General features: G+C 32.0%; 1 protein-coding gene across 1 annotated transcript; it reads right to left on the bottom strand.

Annotated features, from left to right (window-relative positions):
* Positions 1-1,624: 1,624 nt before the first annotated feature.
* LOC139846718 (protein VAC14 homolog) lies at positions 1,625-10,864 on the bottom strand. The gene is made up of 20 exons (XM_071836204.1): positions 10,501-10,864; positions 10,258-10,371; positions 10,113-10,178; positions 7,419-7,508; positions 7,218-7,337; positions 7,034-7,062; positions 6,787-6,929; positions 6,591-6,685; positions 6,344-6,430; positions 6,124-6,231; positions 5,921-6,012; positions 5,672-5,753; positions 4,104-4,169; positions 3,852-3,967; positions 3,613-3,733; positions 3,278-3,439; positions 3,046-3,174; positions 2,868-2,936; positions 2,454-2,732; positions 1,625-2,016 (listed from the first exon to the last, which is right to left on the bottom strand). Exons 1-20 carry the CDS (start codon positions 10,588-10,590, stop codon positions 1,903-1,905), a joined length of 2,172 nt encoding a protein of 723 aa, XP_071692305.1. The 5' UTR covers positions 10,591-10,864; the 3' UTR covers positions 1,625-1,902.
* Between the last annotated feature and the right edge of the window lie 11,159 nt (positions 10,865-22,023).

The following is a 22,023-nucleotide window of genomic DNA, read 5'->3' as shown; positions in this document are numbered from 1 at the left end:
AAATAAAAAAAAAAAATAAAAAAACTATTATTATAATTGTTAAGGAGAACAGTGCATGCAATTGCAAACATGATATGTAAACCATCTAGAACTATTTATTATAACTGTTGCAAATCAACAATCACTGTGGACACCGCAACTATAACTTCGGGACAACTATTTAGGGAAAAGTATATGAAAATGCATTGAACTTTCACCAATTCCAACTTTCAAATCTCCTATTGTATGTATTTAACTTTCAAAATTGTTCTATTGTATGTATTTAACCTTCTATTATAGGTAACCTTCTATTAGATATTTACATTATTAGTCCCCCATATTTGTAAATCCTAATTTCATTGGTCCCTCGTCATCCTAATTTCATATCTACTATTGTGTGTACTCTGATTTGTTAAACGCCATACATTGAAGTGTTTAACAAAGGAACTTCCATCAAATTCAGCTCAACTCTTCCAAGTTTTTCATCAGGTTCGATTTAATTTGAAACTTAGGGTTTTGTCACCAATTCGTTTTGAGTTTTTGAAAATAGGGTTCTATATCATCAGTTTTTTTTTTAGCTTAATTAAAGTATGTTGATTGAAATAAGACTTAAGATTTGGGTATAACGTACGGTAAATGTATGGTTCATGTAATTAATTTTGTGTTTTTGGCCACTTCCGCCATTCCTCGCCGTGAACCACCATAAAAACCATTGGAATCTGGAAAAACAACTCACCACCACTTCCGCCATTCCTTCGAAGGTGTGGATCTGAGTTTAACAGGTGACCATATTTTTATGTTTTTGTTAATGGTTTTGTGGTTTATGTTAATAATTTTGTGATTTATTTTTAACAGGTGACCATATTTTTATGTTTTTGTTAATGGTTTTGTGGTTTATGTTAATAATTTTGTGATTTGTGTTTAATTGGATTTGAGGTGGTAGCAGGTACAATTGAGGGTTTGAATTTGTCTTTGTATTTGATTGAGGGTATTGTTGCTTTAATACAAGTTAGTGGTTTGATTTTGATGAAAATAGATAGATGATGACGATGAACAGAGGGTAAGCATAGATTTGATGATGACGATGATGTCCATGTAAATTAGTGCAGGATAAGTGAGTCCAAGAGTAGCTTGTAAGTTACAATTTTAGGTGCTATCCAGAATGTTTCACGTTAATATTTTATGATAACATTGAAGCCAATTTAGTGTAGAACAAAATGTGATGTTAAAGCTAATAAATTTGGGTTTGGAGTAAAATGAAAGGACCCAAACAGGTTCGGATGTTTGTAAAAGACCCAATAAACCTGGTGATGATGAGATGGAGAATGAGAAAGAAGAAATGAGTTAGATCTAATTTTGATTTTGTTAAAGTTTAGATCTAATTTTGAATATGGAATTCTAGGATTCTTACTTTTTAGATGATTTATAATTGGGGAAAAAGATGATGTTTAGAATCGGAGAAGAAATGAATTAAATGACTAAAACTAACTGTCGTTATGTTGAAGGACCAACTGCGTCAAAAAATTAACGATAGTAACCTGATACCTGTTGTATAAGTCATGACTTACATACAATAGTACAAATTTAAAAATCGAATGCATACAATAGTACAAATTTAAAAATCGAATGCATACAATAGGAGATCTGAAAGTTTGATGCATTTTCATATACTTTTCCCAACTATTTATAGTTGTTTTAGCCCTGTGGTTTTCAATAAAATAACACAACCACAACGAGCAAACATCCGGATTCCGGAGTAACAAATAGCTCCAACATCCTAGCAACTTTCTTAAAAGTCGGAGAGAGAGAAGAAATTAAAAAAATAAAGATACTACCTACCACCAATTCATAAGTTCAAAAGAGAAACCACTACGATAAACAATTTACAATTTATACCAGACTAACAAATACGGCAATCAATGTTCATAAATGTAATTGTCCTGGACCTTTTCGGGATGATCTTGAAGGAGGCCTGCTCAACTCTGCTGCAGTTGAAGCTCCCGTCAATTCTTCGGGTCTTTCGACCTCCTTAACCTCCTGCAGTGAATTAACAAACTTTAATTTAATATTATATATATATACATATATATACATATATATATATACATATATATATATATATATAGTGGTAGGATCAAGAGGGAAGTAACCATTCGGGGGAAGCGGAGGGAAGCAAAAACTTTTTTTTTTTTCGTTTTTTGAAAAAACTTTGTTCACGAACATTATAGATGAGATGAAAATATGAACATTTAGTAGAGACACTTTGTGATAAATGTTTTTATTTTGGCGGGAAAACGCTCGAAGAAGTAATATATAACAATTATCGTGTTTTTCGAGCGTATTTTGAGGTTTTAGCTATTGGGGTTTAGATATTAGGGTTTAGATATTAGGGTTTATAGGGTTTAGATATTAAAGGTCAACTTGATATTGAAAAAAAAAAAAAAAAATCATAGTGAGAAGAGTAGATAGAAAACCTTTGAGGTTATGGAAATGTTGCGTATTCCTGCTTGTGATTTTGAATGCAGGCGATGTTGCTGTTGCATCTGTTCAAATCGTTGAAGCCAAGATGCAAAGTCTATTCCGTTACGTATGTTTGAATCCTCACCATCTTCCGTGGCTTGCAGACCTGATGACATGTCATCCGTTTGCGTTAAAGGGTTCCCGGAGGATTTGAGTTTGATTTGCTCCTTACCAAAGGAATACGAATGTACTGTCTTCAAACGAGTCTTTAAAATCTTAAATGCAGCACTTTGCTGAAGAAACAAACATTGGTAACATGAATTTGAAGATCCACTCTTGTATTCATTTGACAATTTTTAAAGCGCAAAAGGGAAAAAAAAAAAAAAAAAAAAAGTGAAAAAGAAGCAAACTATGTTAACAAGACATACCTGAGGAAGTAGCATAAGAAGACCATACAGTGTGTTTAACAACCATATATATCTTTCAGGTTCAAGAAGCTGCTTGTAAGTAAGAAAAGTTAATACAAAACCAAAATCAAAAAAGAAAAATATAAAACTACCGAGGTTGAACTTTCAAAATAATCTAAATAGGTTGGAGCTAAATTACCTGTAGCCTAAGATAAGCGAAAATGGGAGTCTCTAATAGGTGTATCAATTTATCGAGTTGGACCAAGAATTTGACATGAATATCCTCCTCCGTTAGAGACTGAATGATAGAACATGCATGCTGGTACGCCTATAAACAACCCATAAAGAAAGTGTGGAAATGGTTGGATTTATATAATATTTAGATTAGTTTAAATATGTATAACATAAAATAGCAAACTGGTGAGCGTTACCTGAGCTAATAAGCAGAGACTTATTACGGCCATAGATGAATGGCTCCATGAGGCATACAGTGAAAGAAAAAAGTCTTTTCCAGCAGCATTAACTAGTGATAGCTTTAAAAGATCTCGTAGGTCAGATAACTCGGAAGACGTAATCAGAATCAAGTTTAGAGCCTAACATACAGTGAAAAAAAACATTTACACGTTAAAAAATATCATAAGGTGCAGATAAACAATTGTTCTAGATCTGGTTAAGGCGGTCTGAAGTTCATTATTTCAATTCACTATTATAATATACTGATTTCAGATACCTATATGTCATTTAAGAATGTTAACATAAAAAACACCTGAACCATTGTAGAGGCAAAATCGAGGTCTGCTTCCCCCTCAAGGATCTTGGAGAGCTCCCGGTAAACTCTTTCGGATCCTAAAAGCACACATAGTCGGGGAACAATCAAGGCCCCACGCCTAAAGTACAAAAAAAAAGACTCGTCACATAAACCTATCAAGAAACTACATAAGTAATATTAAGTAATAAGTATATAAGTATATTGTTTAGAAAATGATATCTAGATTATAAGATCACCTTTCCAGAAGAGCATGATCTGTCCGAAACTTTTGAACCAAAAAAACAAGAAGTTGGCGAAAGTTATGTTGGTCTTCGGCTATGGCTGCATGCACCTCCAGTACCAGGAGCACTACCTACAAAAGTGCCATTAAACAGTATTATAACATATTAACATTAACATATATAAATAAAACCTCCATTAAAATTGTCAAAAAAATTATTTTATGGAGGAAGAAATAAACTGTTAAGAAAGTCATGAAAATAGATTACCTGGTCAGAAGGATCTGACAGTGACTTCAGAAGTATCTCAAATATATCATTCAGTAAAGACATGACCTGTAAATACATGAGATCACACATAAGCATGTTCCCTTAATTGTTTAAGAATTCAATCACAGGCTATTCCGGATATACTAGGCTTGACCCAGGCTGAAAAGTAAGTCAACTTGTCAAATTTGGTCAAACTTGGTCAAGGTCGGAATTATTCAGTCAAAGTCAATCAAAATCAAATTTAGTCAACAATTTAATATAGCTTGATTCTAGGGTTTTGAGTTCACTTGTAGTATTTTTGACAGTTGAACGATTATGTTTATTTTACAAGACAATTATGTTTGTATTAATGGTTTCAATTACATTCACTAATATAATTTTCAAATTTAATATTTAAGTGGAAAAAAAGTCCAATCCGAGTGTTACCCGCCTCGGCCGATATTCGATGCAAGGTCCCGACCGAGTGAAATTTACAATCTTAGAACTCAACAGTCAACTTATATTTTGACCAGTAAGTACACATTAATCTAATGCAAAACCATTTAATATGAGTATTGGAAAGCTAAGACTGAGACTAATGAGTCCAGGAAACTAAGAAAAGTGATAAAGATGTTGCTGTTGGGATGTTTCATTTTCCTTCGTCTTTTTATTGTATATTACCAAATACCAATAAAGGTAAACCATACTTAATTAAGACCAATTATGTTGGAGTGTATTTAACTTTTCTATCAAGTCAAAAAGATTAATTAGTTTAACATGTAAAAGTAAACTTGAGTGGCTTTTTCAACAAGAAAAGTTCTTGATAGACCAAATCGTTGATAAACTAAACATTTTATTTAAGTTTTTCGTTATATCAATAAATCAAGGCTTATTCTACTCACAACATCTACATTCCTTTTAAAGATGTATACCATTTTGAATAAAAACATAAAAAATTAAAAACCCACTATTATTCTAATATAGTGCAGGGATTTTATAAGATATGCCCTAGTTTAATCTAAAAAGGTGCTAAACAAATTTGTGCCAAGCAAACGATGGTGTAGCAAAAAAAAAAAAAAAATACCATTGCCCAGTTCAGTCTAACAAGGTGCTGAATAAACTACAAAAGAATTTCGAGTTCTTACTCTACTATAACTTAATCTAGTCAAAATCTAAAGTAGTCTAAATCTAAATCTAATCTAAATAGGAATGAAAGTAAAGGAATAATGATGTAATCTTTTCCAAGTTCAACCAATTAAAAATCCTCATTTTAGCAATAAAATTATTTTTTTTAAAAAAATCATTTTTAATAATAAAAACATACAATATATTTAATTTATCCCCTTTATAAATCAAAGTACATAACTTCAAAATTTTACCATTCAATTCGAGCTCAAAGACTTATAAACTGTAATTATAATTATATAAATAACTAACAAACATAATTCTTTAGTGATTTTACTTAATCAATCTGTCGGCTACTACCCGGATTTATATTTTATATACTAGTTCAACTAAAAAAAAAAAACATAATAGAACGGTAACAGACTATAAAGTTATAGCCCCATAGCATAATAATTCGCTTTTACCTCTGGACGGTGCCTATTCAAAAGGGTCGAAATCCAGTGCAATGATTCAATTCGAGTAGCCTCGTGCTCCCTAGATAACTGCCTGAAAGGTTGATATGAAAAAAATACCCATGAACATATAATCCAGCATACTCTAAAATAGGTCTTCCATATACAGTTGATTTTACTATAATATTATTGCCAATTACCAATATAAGAAGCAAATTCTCTAAGAACAAGATATGAAAATTATTGTAATTTGAAACAGACCTTGTTGCAATAGAGAGGATCGCTCCAACATCAAACCCTTCAGCAGGATCAGCCTGGATTGCACGAAGCTCTTCGTTTGTTTCACGCGCTACCTGATATTCACAACTCAATATATCAAATATACATTGAATAACAAACATATAGAATGCATGAAAAAGACAGTTAAAAAGGGAAATATAACACCTAAAGATATACAAACTTACTACTCTTATTTTCTCTTTTTTGTCAGATATGCAAGGCAAAATAGCTCCCAATATATCACCATAGTAAGGTACAAGCTGGTCCCCACCGAGTTTTACAAACTCGTTTATCTGCATAAAAAGCTTTCTAATTAACACTTAAAGAAGCTAAACTACAAGAATAATTAATTTAATACATAATTTTAATATATGTATGATAAGACAAATGGGATGGTATGCTCACCCAAGTTATTGCAGTCCAGCGAGTAAATTCATCAGGAGATGCTGCCCTCTGTACAAGTATTTCAGCCATGCGACCATAGTCTACAGACTTCAAAATAGGACTGCTAAAGTCAGAAATTAACAAATAAACGATGAAAGCTACAAATGTTAAATATAGGAAAGACTAATTGATGATATGGTTTCTTAGTTCAAAAAACTGATTTACATCTTATGACAGAAATCTGATTATCTACAGATAAAAGTCTTACCGGGGAGTTCTTAATCTCTTGAAGGAACTCTGAAAGTGCTGAATCAGCTTGTTGACGAATTTCATGGCTCGAATCGCTTAACATATTAAACAAACCTGGAAAACAATCATTTCAGTGAGGTTCATACTGGTCTGTGACAGAGCATTTACAACGAGATGTATATATAGCCAATGAATTTTCAGATTGTAGTATTTACCATCAAGAAAATCAGGAAGAAAGCCCAGCATATCTATGTCTGGAACACTGTCCAATACCGTGATCCATCCCACTAAAAATTGGCGGACATAAGGATTTAAGACATTCATGCGCTCTCTCAACAACGGTATAAATTCTTCAATGCTGATAAAAAAAATAGGAAAGATTATATTGCACACGTTTGAAGTATATAATAATCAGATCTAGAACCAAAAAAATAAAAAAGTAAAAAAAACACAGCTTGTTACCTGAACTGATCACTCTCTGTCACAATGTCCTGTTTTGCAACAAGTAAAACACCACCTTAGTACTAAGTGAAAGATAGAACATAAGCAACAGCAACAACATTTTTTATTATTATTTTATCAATAATTACTCCTTATTTATTTATATGGAACATCAACAGCATTAACATGTGATAAGACGACTTGCCTTCACTAGTCTATCTAAAAGATGGGCAGCATTTTGAACATTAGGATCTGAATCTGCTGAAAGCTTACACAATGCATCAAAAATCTTGTTAAAGTGAAATATGAATTCTCCTCTCACTACCTGCAAAAAAGTGAGATAATTAGAAACTGTTTTACATAAAAAAAAAAAAACTCAAATGATGAAGTACAAAATCTTCCTCACCTTTGCAATGTTGTATAGAGCTTCACAAGCATAGTACCGAACTCTGCCATCTTGATCGGAAAAGGAGTTTATCACTGGTGGTAAAATTTGCTGCCAGATTGTATAAAAATATGAGAACACAAATTTTTTTTTACAGAATTAACCAATTAACTTATGCGAAGTTGAAATCAGTGACAATGCTATATAGATGATATATATAGATTCTAGCCTTTGCAATATGGACTGTGTAGTTATGTGTTGACAGTATGAGTAGAATGTCGACAACCACATGACAAGAAGGCTTTCTTCGCTTAAGAGTGGCATGACATTGACACAAGAACATGTAATTTAAGATACTTACTATAGAAGGTGCACGTTTTAACATCCTTTATTTACATCTAAATGCTGTTTACACCTTCGATATTAACTATATTTTCAACTCCTATAAATACTTAGGTCTAACCTAATATGCTTTAGAATATTTGTATCCACTAGATGGCTTAAAGAGGAAACAAGGAAACCAAAAGTAGCCTGTGTCCATTGTCCGGTAGTATTAGCCGAGAGATTAAACTATAACATACAGGTACACTTGCAATGTGAAGTAAACTAATTCTATTAATATGATAAGAACGTGAAATAAAAGCAAGAAAAAGATAGAGTAGCCGATGTGAACACACTCTCTTATGGTTTACTTTCGAGAGGTAAACTAACTCTCCCAAGGATAAAATGTTACCAATCGATATACAGCATAAAATCATCATTGAAGCCTTATTTATAAACTTTACCTTAACTTGTTCCCTAACACACGCCCCAACTAAATATGATTAAGAATACTTTTCTAATAGTACAGCTTATCTACTAATCTACTCTATAATTATAATTAAGTATATGATAAGAAACCCTAATATTAGTCTGACGCATACCACAATGACAAACAACTAACCTCGTTACTAGATTCAAAATAGAGATAAGAGCGTACACTTGAATACTTGATATCTAAAAGGTCAAACTAACAACATCAGTTATAATGAAATTTATGTTGCCATGTTTGTATCACTTAGAAGGGTAAAGAATCAGATGCATGCTTCAAAACAGACCAAGCACCCATCATGTCATCTATAAAATATAGGATGTACTTTGTACATCATCGCCAATGAGAAATATGTGGTATAGTTAACCAAAAGTGGACTTCAAACATGTATTTCACAGACCTGAAAACTGACAGCAACATTACAAAGACCGCAAAGATAGTGGACAGATGTTTCAGAGACTCACAGCATTAAGTTTTTCTGTTAAAAGATGTAATTAGATTAGAGTAGCCCACACTATAAAACCTCGTTTACAATTAGTTAAACTCCATCATAGTTAGCCATCATGTAGCTAGAACAAATGAATGGGTAATTCTTCACCAATATAAATAAGTGTTATCTACTGCAGTATTATAGATATATCAATATTAACTACATACATGACAGCAATTACCAAATAACTTACACTATTCCTTGACAAAAAAAGGTATTTCTTTACCAATACAAGGTATGCCATCCCAGAGTTAGCGGTCACTTTTTGATAACACATGATTCCATTTTCTGAAAAGAGATTTTTTTACGAGCATACTACAGCAATTAATGCATAAGCACAGGATCAAGAAAAAAACAATTACAAGCAGACCTTCATGTGTCTCACACAAGTTGATAGATCAATAACAACAACCGACATAGAGAACTCAATGCCTAGCGCACTGCCATCTTATGACTCGCCCTTGTTACTCAAATTAGCAATCATTTTTAATCATGGTGGTGGGAGAAACAAAAATTACCCTCCAACTATATACCACGGTACCAAAAACTGAATATTTATCGTTCTCTTTTCTCTAGGCTAATCTTCTTTCTAGATGTATTTCTTAATTAAATCACTGGGAAAAGGAGTGATGATACTAAAACAAATTGCAACAGCTTCGATTTTTCAACTTGAGCCTTGCAAATCTCACTTTTTAGAAGTGATTGAAATGGCTAGTGATCCCAATTTATATAGGTCACTGTCTACCATACTTATAAGCTTCCCTAGTTTCATGGAGCCAGTCCTACACCAGGTTTCATGAACATCCAGTAGTGGATCAATTTTTATCATATCTAGCCCATTACTAACAAGGAGACACTAGACCTACAAATATTATAGACCTTTAACACGTCGAATACGTCTATGTCAGCCACCATGGGTACCACGATAGTTACAAGTTTCAAGTTGGACATGTAATAATCTAGTTAAACCTTAGTGGTTATTCAAAAAGATATAAGTAATTATCACCACCACTATGTTGCGAGTATATCCTTGCAATATCTACTGGAACCTTAACCGAAACACATCAATACAAAAGAAAATCCGTGATCCCTATGAAATGAAGGTTGCTATGGTGAAACAAAACAACCAAATAAATTATCGCACATCATGAACATATCTCTCACATAAATCAGCCATGACTGCCCACTAACACCGTATTTATCCTAACTTCAATAATTTTATCAATCAGTTCCCTCAGATTGCATAATATTATAATCACCTTGCCTCAAATTTAGCGATAAACAATAACGGCTATGGGATTATTTCATATGAAAAGCAGAAACCAAATAAATGTATTATTAAAGTTAATACCCTGTATCTGCATTCATATTCAGGTATCATACCAAAAGAATGTAAAATATTATCATTTCAAACCTCGAGATGCTGTGCAGCTTCTGAACTTAAGGCAACAGTAGCTGCAGCCATGCCAATCAAGCCTCCCTACAATTAACAACACCCGATTAATTAATTAATTAACATTTCAAGATAAGTCTTCCTAACTATGAATTATTGTCTGTACCTTGCGATGATTTGTTTGTGGTGAATAAGTAAACTCATGAGTCAACAAATGAATCACATAATTAATCCTATCATGATCTCCTGTAGCTGTCAATTGCTTTACGATTCCTTCAATCTAATTCAAAATAAACAAAATCATCACCAAAATTCAAAACCCTAACTACGAGAACAAATGTAGCAGAACTGAAAATTGACTATCATACAACATTTCAAATTATAACAGAAACAATAAAATCACACTTACCTCATAGGCAGCAATTTTCCGCTTCTCATATAACTTATCAGATAAGTTTCGCAACACAGCTGCCGGAATGGCAGATAAAACATCCGCCATATCACACGATGATTTATTTTATTTAATTATTGTATATGTATTGTATTATATATATATCCTGAAAATTAAGTATAATAAAATCAATTTCGTTTTCTGATCTTCTCTAGCTGGAATCGGAACATATCCTCGGTGAAATTCAGATGAGCTTGAGTGTGTTGTAGATCTTAATCGATGTGAATTTGATTGAACTGACGCCGGAGATCTACCGGCGGGCGGTGGTGGACTGGTGGTAATGGTTTCTTACAGACCAAAATCATAAGGGGGGGTGTTTTGGGGGTTTGTAGATCTCAAAAGAGTAAGTCACGTGATAACTTGGGAGTTAATTACAGTGCTATCTACGTAATAATACTAGTAATTTACACTTTAATTTTAATCAAAACTATTACATTACATTAGTTTATAACCCGCAATATTGCAAATTAATTTCCATAACTATAACTATTAATTAATTTATTAATAATTTATTAATTACGTAGTAATATTTAATACTGTAGTAAAAATAGATAACAGCTAATCGTGAAAGAGAGAGAGAGAGAGTGTTTGGAGGGCGAAGAATAATTAATTAGAATGAAACTAGTAATTAATTAGAATGGAACTAGAAAAGTGGTCCGCACGATGCCGCGGTGCCTTTCGGGTTACATAATCATAGTTAACGTAGTGTTATGTATTTACAGTAATAAAAACGCTTTGTTACGGGTATTTTTAGATACACGTAGTTAGTACCTAGTATACCTAATGACATATGCATTTTTAACGTCACGAAGATTGTGTAAAAAATGAAAACATAACTATCGATATGATGTAGGTAGTTTGGGTTATTTATCATAAGTGTATGTATATGTATTGAAGATAGCCCGAGTTGTTTAGCGTTTTTTGAGGAGTATCTGTTTCGCGTATAGTTAGTCCCGTTGGGTTCGTAAGATTTTTTCGAGTTGAACGGTGGTCTCGGAAAAATTTAACTCGAACCGAGCGAGAAGATAGGGTCCGTTATAAATTCGGGTGGAATTAGTTTCTTTTATTTAATAAAATTATATATATATTTACATTTTTTACCCTGAAAAAGTGTAAACTTGAGGGCCCGTTGTGTAAATATAACTGAAGTTGAGAGACCATTTGTAGTGTGAACGCAAGCTCAAAACGACAATCCGAAACAACTGAAATGACGAAAATGGCCCCGACTTTTAGTATATAGGTAAATAAATAGGGTTGTCTTGGTTACAATTTATTTTATTTTTTTTGTTTTAAAAGCAAAAAATTTATAAATGAAAGAAAATTTTACAATTAGGAAGAAAAGAACAACGAAAATACATCCACGAAATATAAACTACCAAACCAATACCGCAAAAAGGTTAAACACGAAAAATCAAAAGACTTCAATAAAACAATCACATGACTCAATACAAAACGAAACATAAACACGAGTGTGTGCTAAACTCATATAGTAAGTCCCACAAAAAAACATGGACCTTAAACCAATAGTTGATATTCAAGTCAATAGTTTAAAAATAGGAGATAGATAAATATGACATATGATCACTCAAATCAATAGTGAGATGGTCTAAAATAATCATCTTGTAATTGAATACGCTTATTTAATTCTCACTTTCTTTTTACATATAGTTTGTTAGGATTTAGGACCCAAACAAGAACATGTGATTATGGTATCGTCAATCACAAATAACCCACAAACGACAAACGAATAATTAAAGCATAAGAACGATAAATAAAGCATAAAACGACACAAGGATTTAACGTGATTATATCCCTACTCCAAAATACGGAGAAAGGTTTACTCCACGGGCACTATTAATTTCGTGCATACATTACAATGAGGCTAGGGGTTACAATTTATATGAAGAGTTAAACTTGTCCACCAAGTTAAACTTGTCCTTCAAGCAAAAGACATTTCATAAATATCTATTACTTGCTCCATACTCCATTCCTACTAGAAGATTTAATTAAGGCAAGAGAATCTCTACGATTTGTTCACCAAGTCAAGCTCCCTACAACTTGTTCACCAAGTTAAGCTCTCTTTGACTTGTTCCTTTGATCAAATTCTTCACACTCACAATCTCCCACTTGAAGATTTTGAACAAACCCGAACATCAATCTCCATTCCATCCAAGAAAGTCAAACCACCATTATACCGCCAAACTCCATTTGGGACACGCATACTCATTACATATGCCGAATGAGTAGACTTTCGATACAAGGTCTTTAACACAACTTATCGGAACTAGAAATCAATAACCGCCTCAACTGTCAATGTTGTTCAAACACCCATAGCAACTCACGATCTCCTCTCAGCTACGACTTTTGATACCGCCGGAATCAAGCATCCGGATCACGCCGCTCTTCCACACTAGAGGGAAAGAAGTCTTTCGACACCAAAACCGGTAAGCTTCAACCCGATCTCCAATTACTAACATGGGTACTCTCGGTTTCTTGCACCACCATCTTCTTACACAAGAAGATCAACTGAAGTATGCAACTCTTCAATAATATGATTCTTCATGAGACTACACCGCCTCACTGATCACTCTAGACATGTTCAATCCCGAACCCACATGTCAATGATCACCCTCGTACAGAATTTCCCGTATATCTATGATTTCCTTTTACCAGCAATCAGAAAATCCAACAGACGCCCTCGTAGACTGTTCATCAAGGCTCCAGTGAGAACAACCTCGAAATCTACCACATTTTCAACTTTTCGCTTTTTCGTTGGTACACTGACCTCCTCATAGCTATGAATTTCGCAAACCCCATCTTCTCATCCCAAGCACGCTTCTAATGTACGAGTAAGAAATAAAACCGCAGCTATCCGAGAAGAATCTGGTTCGTTCCACTGGTCAGTTGCAAATCTCTTTGCCATTTGAGGGTATACTTGCAGCATCCAAGTACCCTAGTGTTATAGGCACTAATATTGTGAGGACTGGAGACCCACGTCGCATAACTGATAATGCTCCAAATGAATATATATTTAGTAGCAATGTCCTCCCAATATGTAAATTATTTAGTTATAATTGTCCTATTTTAAGTTGTAATCGTTTATATTAAATAAGTGCGAAGACAAAAGGCGAAAACGACGATTTGAAGACGCAAATGACCAAAAAGATCAAATGTACAAGATACAATCCAAGTGGTTCAATTTATTGATGAGAAACGTCTAAAAATGACAAAAGTACAAGTTGCAGAACGCAAAGTACAAGATATTAAATTATACGAAAGGACGTTCGAAAATCCAGAACCGGGACCTGAGCCAACTATCAACGCCCGACGCAACGGACCAAAAATTATGAGTCTACTATGCACAAGAATATAATATAATATTTAAATAATTATATAAATTATTTATTTATTATATATTATATTATTAAATAAAAACGTCGGCAAGCTAGAAAACAAGGCAACTTGGCTGGATCCAGGTGGCCATGCGATCGCATGGCCTGGTAGTTATAATCTCATGCGATCGCATGAGCCGAAAAGTCAGGCCACATTCCTATAAATTGCAAGTTTGGGCGACGAGTTTTACATATAAAAAATAAATAATACTCCTCTGTAATAATAATAAATATATATATATATATATATATATATATATATATATATATATATATATATATATATATATATATATATATATATATATATATATATATATATATATATATATATATATAGTATAGTTTTATATTAGATTAGTTTTGGGTTATGCAAAGGTTATTTTATGGGTTTTAAAGTCGGAGCTCTGTCCGTGTAACACTACGCGATAAATAATCAATGTAAGCTATGTTCTTCTTTTTAAATTAATGTCTCGTACTTAAGTTATTATTATGCTTATTTAAAACGAAGTAATCATGATGTTGGGCTAAATACTAAAATTGGGTAATTGGGTTTTGTACCATAATTGGGGTTTGGACAAAAGAACGACACTTGTGGAAATTAGACTATGGGCTATTAATGGGCTTTATATTTGTTTAACTAAATGATAGTTTGTTAATTTTAATATAAAGATTTACAATTGGACGTCCCTATAAATAACCATATACACTCAATCGGACACGATGGGCGGGATATTTATATGTACGAATAATCGTTCATTTAACCGGACACGGGAATGGATTAATAGTCTATGAAATTATTAAAACAGGGGTGAAATTATGTACAAGGACACTTGGCATAATTGATAACAAAGTATTAAAACCTTGGGTTACACGCAGTCGATATCCTGGTGTAATTATTAAACATAGTATTAAGACCTTGTTACAGTTTAAGTCCCCAATTAGTTGGAATATTTGACTTCGGGTATAAGGATAATTTGATGAGGACACTCGCACTTTATATTTATGACTGATGGACTGTTATGGACAAAAACCAGATAGGTTTCAAATACATCCAGGACAAAGGACAATTAACCCAGGGTAATAAATAATCAAAACGTCAAACATCATGGTTACGGAAGTTTAAATAAGCATAATATATTTTATTTCATATTTCCTCGTACTTTTATTTATTGTCATTTTAATTATTGTTATTTATTTTATATTGTTAGTTAAATATCGTCATTTATTTTACGCTTCGCTTAAAATATAAAATCGACAAACCGGTCATTAAACGGTAAACCCCCCTTTTATATATTATTATATATAATTATATATATTTTGTACAAATATAGTTAATAAAAATATAGTGTGAAATAAGCCAGCTCCCTGTGGAACGAACCGGACCTACTAAACACTATACTACTCTACGATTAGGTACACTGCCTATAGTGTTGTAGCAAGGTTTAGGTATATCCCATCTGTAAATAAATAATTAAAACTTGTGTAATTTGTATCACTTTTCGTATAAAAAATAATAGCATTTCGTACCCTACCTCGCACACATCAAGTTTTTGGCGCCGCTGCTGGGGACTCGGCGAAACGCTATATTTTTAAAATATATTTGTATAAATATATTTGTATATTATTTTTTAGAAAAACAATATAAAATTCTTTAAATAAAAAAAAAACTGGAACCCAGGCCCATGCGATCGCATGAGCCGGGTGTTGTAAAACCATGCGATCGCATGGTCTGACCTGACACGCCCTACTGAACCTGTCGACAGCATTAATTACGGATTATTATTAATTATTATTAATATTAAACCCTAATTAGGGTTAGTTATTATATTAATTAATTTTAGATATTAATTAATTTGTATATTTAGTTTATTTAGTTTTAATAAATTATAAAATTAATACTTTTATAATATAAATAATATAAAAATAATATTTTTATAAAAATTGTACTTTTTACAACTTTAAGATTATTTTTATATTTTGTAACTTTTTATTTGTTTTAGCGTAATATTTGTATTTTATCGCTCGTACTTAGTTTTAAACTTAGTTTTTACCATAGTTATTTTTATTTCTAGATTTTTAGGCTTTGCCGTAAAATCTCTTAAGTGCTTTTTCTTTAGACTAAGATTTAGGTGCTTTAGAGTTTTGCGACGCCGTTTTTTAGTACCTTTTTAAATTATTGCCATTTTGGGATATAGTATTTCTTTTAAGCTTTTATATTTTTTGACACAACTTTTAATTCTTAGTTTTTAGTTCAATTTAAGTTTCGACGCGTTACTTTCTTATTTTTGTTTTCCGCCATTTATTTTTCGACGTTTTCCGACGCACTTCTTTTCCTTTCTTATTTCTCGACGATCTAGTTTTTAGGACATAGAATTTTCTATTTCTTCTCTAAAATTTCAAAAACGAAAAATTATTTTAAGCAGTTAAATTGATAGACATCCAAATTTTCTGCTTCGTAGTAATAGTTAGATTTGTTAGTGGCTGAGTTGTGAGCTTCCGATTTAAAGGGTTCTGGCTCCCTGCTGCATCTATTGGCTATTCGAAACGTGGGCAAAAGCAGAAAAGTTTATTAATTTGATAACTTATATAATTTTTATTTTTATAACTAATAGGATAATTAAGTAAATGCACCACATTGTAGCTAAAATTTGGTAATAAGCGCATTATGGAAAATCTCGAGAATATTTTGGAAACTCTTTATGACATCCGAAATCAATTTAATCAATACTCTCAAACGGATGTTGATGACAATTCGTTTGGTCAATCTTGGATCACGAATGACGAAACAATAACTGGTTGTGAAACTTCCACGATAATGTCCACTGTTGATTTTCAAACGAATGTCCCAATTCTTTATTACTTGACCGCCCAAACCTGAGAGAAACAACCTCCAAAGCACACTTTTGTTTCTTCCTCATATCCGATGTATGACTTTGGTTTGTACCATAACAAACCTGTGATGATCCGTCCAAATCCCTTTTGGACGAATACATCATTCATCGATTTCACAGTGAGGTACTGACCTCTACATGATACATTTTGTAAACATCGCATTCTTTTGAAAAGGCACACCATAATTTAATATCAAATTCCAAGGTTTTTGACGTTTGATGATTTCTACATATAGACAATCACCGTAAATAATAGTTTACAGTACTACATCCATTGATAATGCAGTCAAAATAAGATACATGGTGATGATTTTGTGAATGCAACGTTTTCTCGAATAAAGCATGTATGACTCCATGCACATAGCTTGTATCACATATAAGCAAACAGCGGAAGACTTCTAGGAACCTGAGAATAAACATGCTTGAAAGTGTCAACACAAAGGTTGGTGAGTTCATAGATTTAATGTTTCGCATAATCTGTATATAAAGGTGGATCACAAGATTTCAGTTGTTTCATTCAGAAACGTTTATCAAAATATTCTACGAAATTGAGCACCCTGGTAACTAAACTTTAACGTATATATAATAAGTACCCCTGTTTTAACATACATGCAACCAACATGTACAATACACGCAAACCAACGTGTACTAAACTCAAATAGCATACGTCTGTTTTATAGTTCAGGCTAGGATTTCTATACCTGGAACATACGAAGATGTCAAGCCCTATGGATCCATATACAACTATTCGCGCCCACCGGTTCTTATAACCGGCAGCTACTAGTTACCAAAGCTAAGGGATTTTCGGTTCAAACTCAGTGTAGAATTAAGTATGTACTTGTATCCATTGCGTTTAAAATAAAGTGCATGTATTCTCAGCCCAAAAACATAGATTGCAAAAGCAATTAAAAAGGGAGCAAATGAAACTCACCTTAGCAGCACATAAGGTCATTCACCGAAATGTGACCGAAACTCAGAATGCAAAATAACCGTAGATCTCAACCTAGAGAACATATGTTGGTCAATAAATATCTAACAAGCTAGGTCGGGTCATAGTGTATCACAATCCTAATGCTCGAGACCGACATGAAAAAGTTACCAAAGTCATCTCAAAAGTCAACCTGACCCAATATGATCTTTAAATCTATACATGTTTATTATCATTGTAAGTCTTGATAATTGAACGAATTTATAGTTTATCAAACTCAAAATATTACTTATTTCATGAGCTATATTATATTTGAATTATCATGGCAATCGAAAATATTTTATTATTTCACATAGCTTTCCAATACTTGTAAAATCAGATTATAGTGTTTATAAAGCTTTAAAACATGATAAGACAGTCAACTTTGACAATTGTTCAACAAAACGAGACGTGCCTTATATAGAAATTCATTTACTCGATTAGTAATATCTAAAAATCTAATTTATCAATCTCATAGACAAGTTGTTTAAATATTAATTTACAGTTTCAAACACAATTTCAATTAACGTTAACCATAATTCAGTTGACCATATCTTTTAATCTGTTCATCGAAATCACGCGATTTCTAAATGAAAAGTTAATAATTTTTTGCCAGCTTTCCAAAAACATGCATATCATATACTTTATATCAGTAGCATATGTATCAAATTCGTGATTCATCATAAACTATCTAACGACAAAATTAAAGCATACAATCATGCATAAACATATATACCCGAGCACTAGACATGGATACACTATTAAATATATAAAAGATATGATATAAATGCTTACGTATCAATATTGAGATTCAATATTGCAGGAAAGTACGTACACGCAACGGAGATGATAAACACTAGTTTGACTCATAAGCAATACTCCCGAACCATACCCATAACTTCCATAATTATAACTCATAATTTCCTTAGCTCTATCCCGCTCGAAAAGCTTGCTTTGAAATCGTTTGGGCATAACCTCGTCGTAATATTTTATGTGATAATAATAATAATAATAACAATAATAAGATTAATAATAATATTAATCTTAATAATGATAATAATAATAATAATAATAATAATAATAATAATAATAATAATATTAATAATAATAATATATATATATATAATACAGAGAGTGTAATATGTACGTGTGTGAAAAACGAAACGAATTCGACTGAATTTATAGAACCTGACATGCCCAGCCATCCCATGCGATCGCATGGGATGTGTGTGGTTTTCTCATGCGATCGCATGAGCATGTTTTACAGTTCATGATCATTTTATCGTGTAGCTTGTCGACATGATTAAATATAATATATATATAATATATTTAATTTATATTAATTAATTATATATTATATTATATTCACGTGCATAGTTGACTTGTAATTTTTTGTCCGATGACTCGTACGTTTACGCTCGACTAATGTCTCAGTTCCGGTTTCTCGAATGCATTTTCATACGCTTCAAAAACTAGTACTTTTCGTTACGCGACTTGTACCTTTATTAATAATTAGGCTTAATTCATCAATAATTATACTAATTGAAATGTAACTTATTCATTTGAGTGTTGTGGTCATTTGCTTCTATAAATCAACGTCTCGTTATTTATTAATATATATTTAATAATATTATTTTAAATCAAATCGTTTTAAGATTATTTTATTTTATCACCTTGTAAAATAAATATATACATTTTCATTTTGAAATAGTGTTTCACTGTAGCAAAGTTTTTTACTGTAGCAAATAGTGATTTTCGAAAACACTGTAGCTTTTTGGGTACTGTAGCAATTCAAAAATACTGTAGCAAATTAGTGTTTTACTTGTTCATCTTAAACGTTTTAGTTCACTTATCTAAATATCAATCGAATCAACAAACGAATGTTACTATCGTTTACCAAAAAACTTGAAATTATATATATGTATATATCTTTATTTAGTATACATAAATCAGTCTTTAAACACACATTGCAATTTATTTTTAATTAATTTTAATAATTAATATTCCAACTTATTGTGTATATATATATATATATATATATATATATATATATATATATATATATATATATATATATATATATTTACAAATAGATGTTCGTGAATCGTCGGTCAACAGTCAAAGGTTAACTGAATATATAACATTAGTTCAAAAATTTTGAGAATCAATATTACAGACTTTGCTTATCTTGTCGAAATCATATAAAAATTAAGTTTTAATTTGGTCAAAAATTTCCGGGTCGTCACAGTACCTCTCCTAAAACCCAAATCCGTATGGGCCTCCCTTCCAACGATAGTTCAGAACCAACCTTTACCGCCGCCAAATGGAACTCTCATGACCTTTGTGTGCAGACAATTGAGATTTCGATACAAGGCTCCAGGATCAACTTAACGTCACCAAGTGAACGTACGCTGAGAGGTGCGCCTGCAGCGCCGTCCATCACATTCGGCATATAATTTGGCTCTCATAACAAACCTACATCTCTTAAAATCTAGCCTTTATCGCTCGAAGCTTCTAAAAACAAAACCGTCTTGCCACTCGCTTCATCAAACCCCAAAAAAATTTCACCTTAAAATCTGCCCAGATTCGAAAAATTATATCTTAAGATCCAACGGTCAGATCAACATCAAATTTTTACCACGTGTAGAAATATAAGTCTAATATCCACACACAATAAAATCAAGTCAATCCAACGGTTAACGAAACCGCTACGAATTTTCTACTACAGCAGCTCCTGAAAACTCTGAATTTGATAGTTCAATCATTTTTTCGCACGGGTTCGCGAAGAACGAGAACTCAGATCCGACACCCGGATTTCCTAAAAAATCTCTTAGCAACGAACCCATCAATCTGACCTCTGACTCTAATGACCCGTCCTAATCTATCCGGACGAAGTTCATATCGATTACAAATGATTCACAACAGTTGATTTCAACGCGAGGTACTTGACCTCTATATGATACATTTTACAAGCATTGCATTCGTTTTTGAAAAGACAATCTTTCATTACATCGAAAGTTGACGATATGCATATCATTTCATAATATATCCAACTATAATTGACTTAATAATAATCTTGATGAACTCAACGACTCAAATGCAACGTCTTTTGAAATATGCCATGAATGACTCCATGTAAAATGAGCAAATGCACAGCGAAAGATTTCTTTCATACCTGAGAATAAACATGCTTTAAAGTGTCAACCAAAAGGTTGGTGAGTTCATTAGTTTAACATAAATAATCATTTCCATCATTTTAATAGACCACAAGATTTTCATATTTCATAAACATCATTCTCATATCAGGCATTTCGCAAACTGCATAGAGATAAAAATCATTCATATGGTGAAAGCTTGATAACCGAACTAACAGGATGCATATAGAATATCCCCATCATTCCAGGACTCTCATCGGACATGGTAATCGAAGTACTAAAGCATTCGTAACCCGAATAGGACGTGTCAAAGTCCATAGATCTATCTTTAGGATTCGCGTCAATTAGGGGCCATTTCCCTAATTCTTAGGCTACCAAGCTAAAAAGGGGCATATTCGATTCGACAATCCAACCATAGAATGTAGTTTCGATCACTTGTGTCTATTTCGTAAAGCATTTATAAAAACAGTGCATGTATTCTCAGTCCCAAAAATATATATTGCAAAAGCATTTAAAAAGGGAGCAAATGAAACTCACCAAATGTATTTTGTAGTAAAAATACATATGTCTATATTGTACAATGCAGGGTTGATCTCGGATTCACGAACTTATATCATTTGTATATTTATTAATATACATAGTTGTAGTCGAATAAATATATATATAAATTTATTAGTTATATCCTTTTTATATTAATAATATATATATATATATATATATATATATATATATATATATATATATATATATATATATATATATATATTTCATATATTCATTTTGTACATAAAAATATTAAATTTTGTTATGTTATACGTATTAGATATATTTATATATAAATATCATTTATTGGTTTAAGTAGTATTTTAAGATAATATTTTAAGTGATAACAATAATAATGATAGCACTAATATTAATAATAATGATAGTAGTATTAATAATTCTATGAATGATGATATTAATGATAGTCTTTATAACAAATCTCATGATAATAATAGTAGTTTTTAATAAAATGCATAATCTAAAATAATAGTAATGAAAATATTGATATTTGATAATAATACTTAATTCTT

The sequence above is a fragment of the Rutidosis leptorrhynchoides genome, chromosome 5, assembly GCF_046630445.1.
Source record: "Rutidosis leptorrhynchoides isolate AG116_Rl617_1_P2 chromosome 5, CSIRO_AGI_Rlap_v1, whole genome shotgun sequence".
NCBI classification, from domain to species: Eukaryota; Viridiplantae; Streptophyta; class Magnoliopsida; order Asterales; family Asteraceae; genus Rutidosis; species Rutidosis leptorrhynchoides.
Note: the sequence above shows the minus strand (reverse complement) of the source record. Positions and strands in the feature narration are given on the sequence as shown.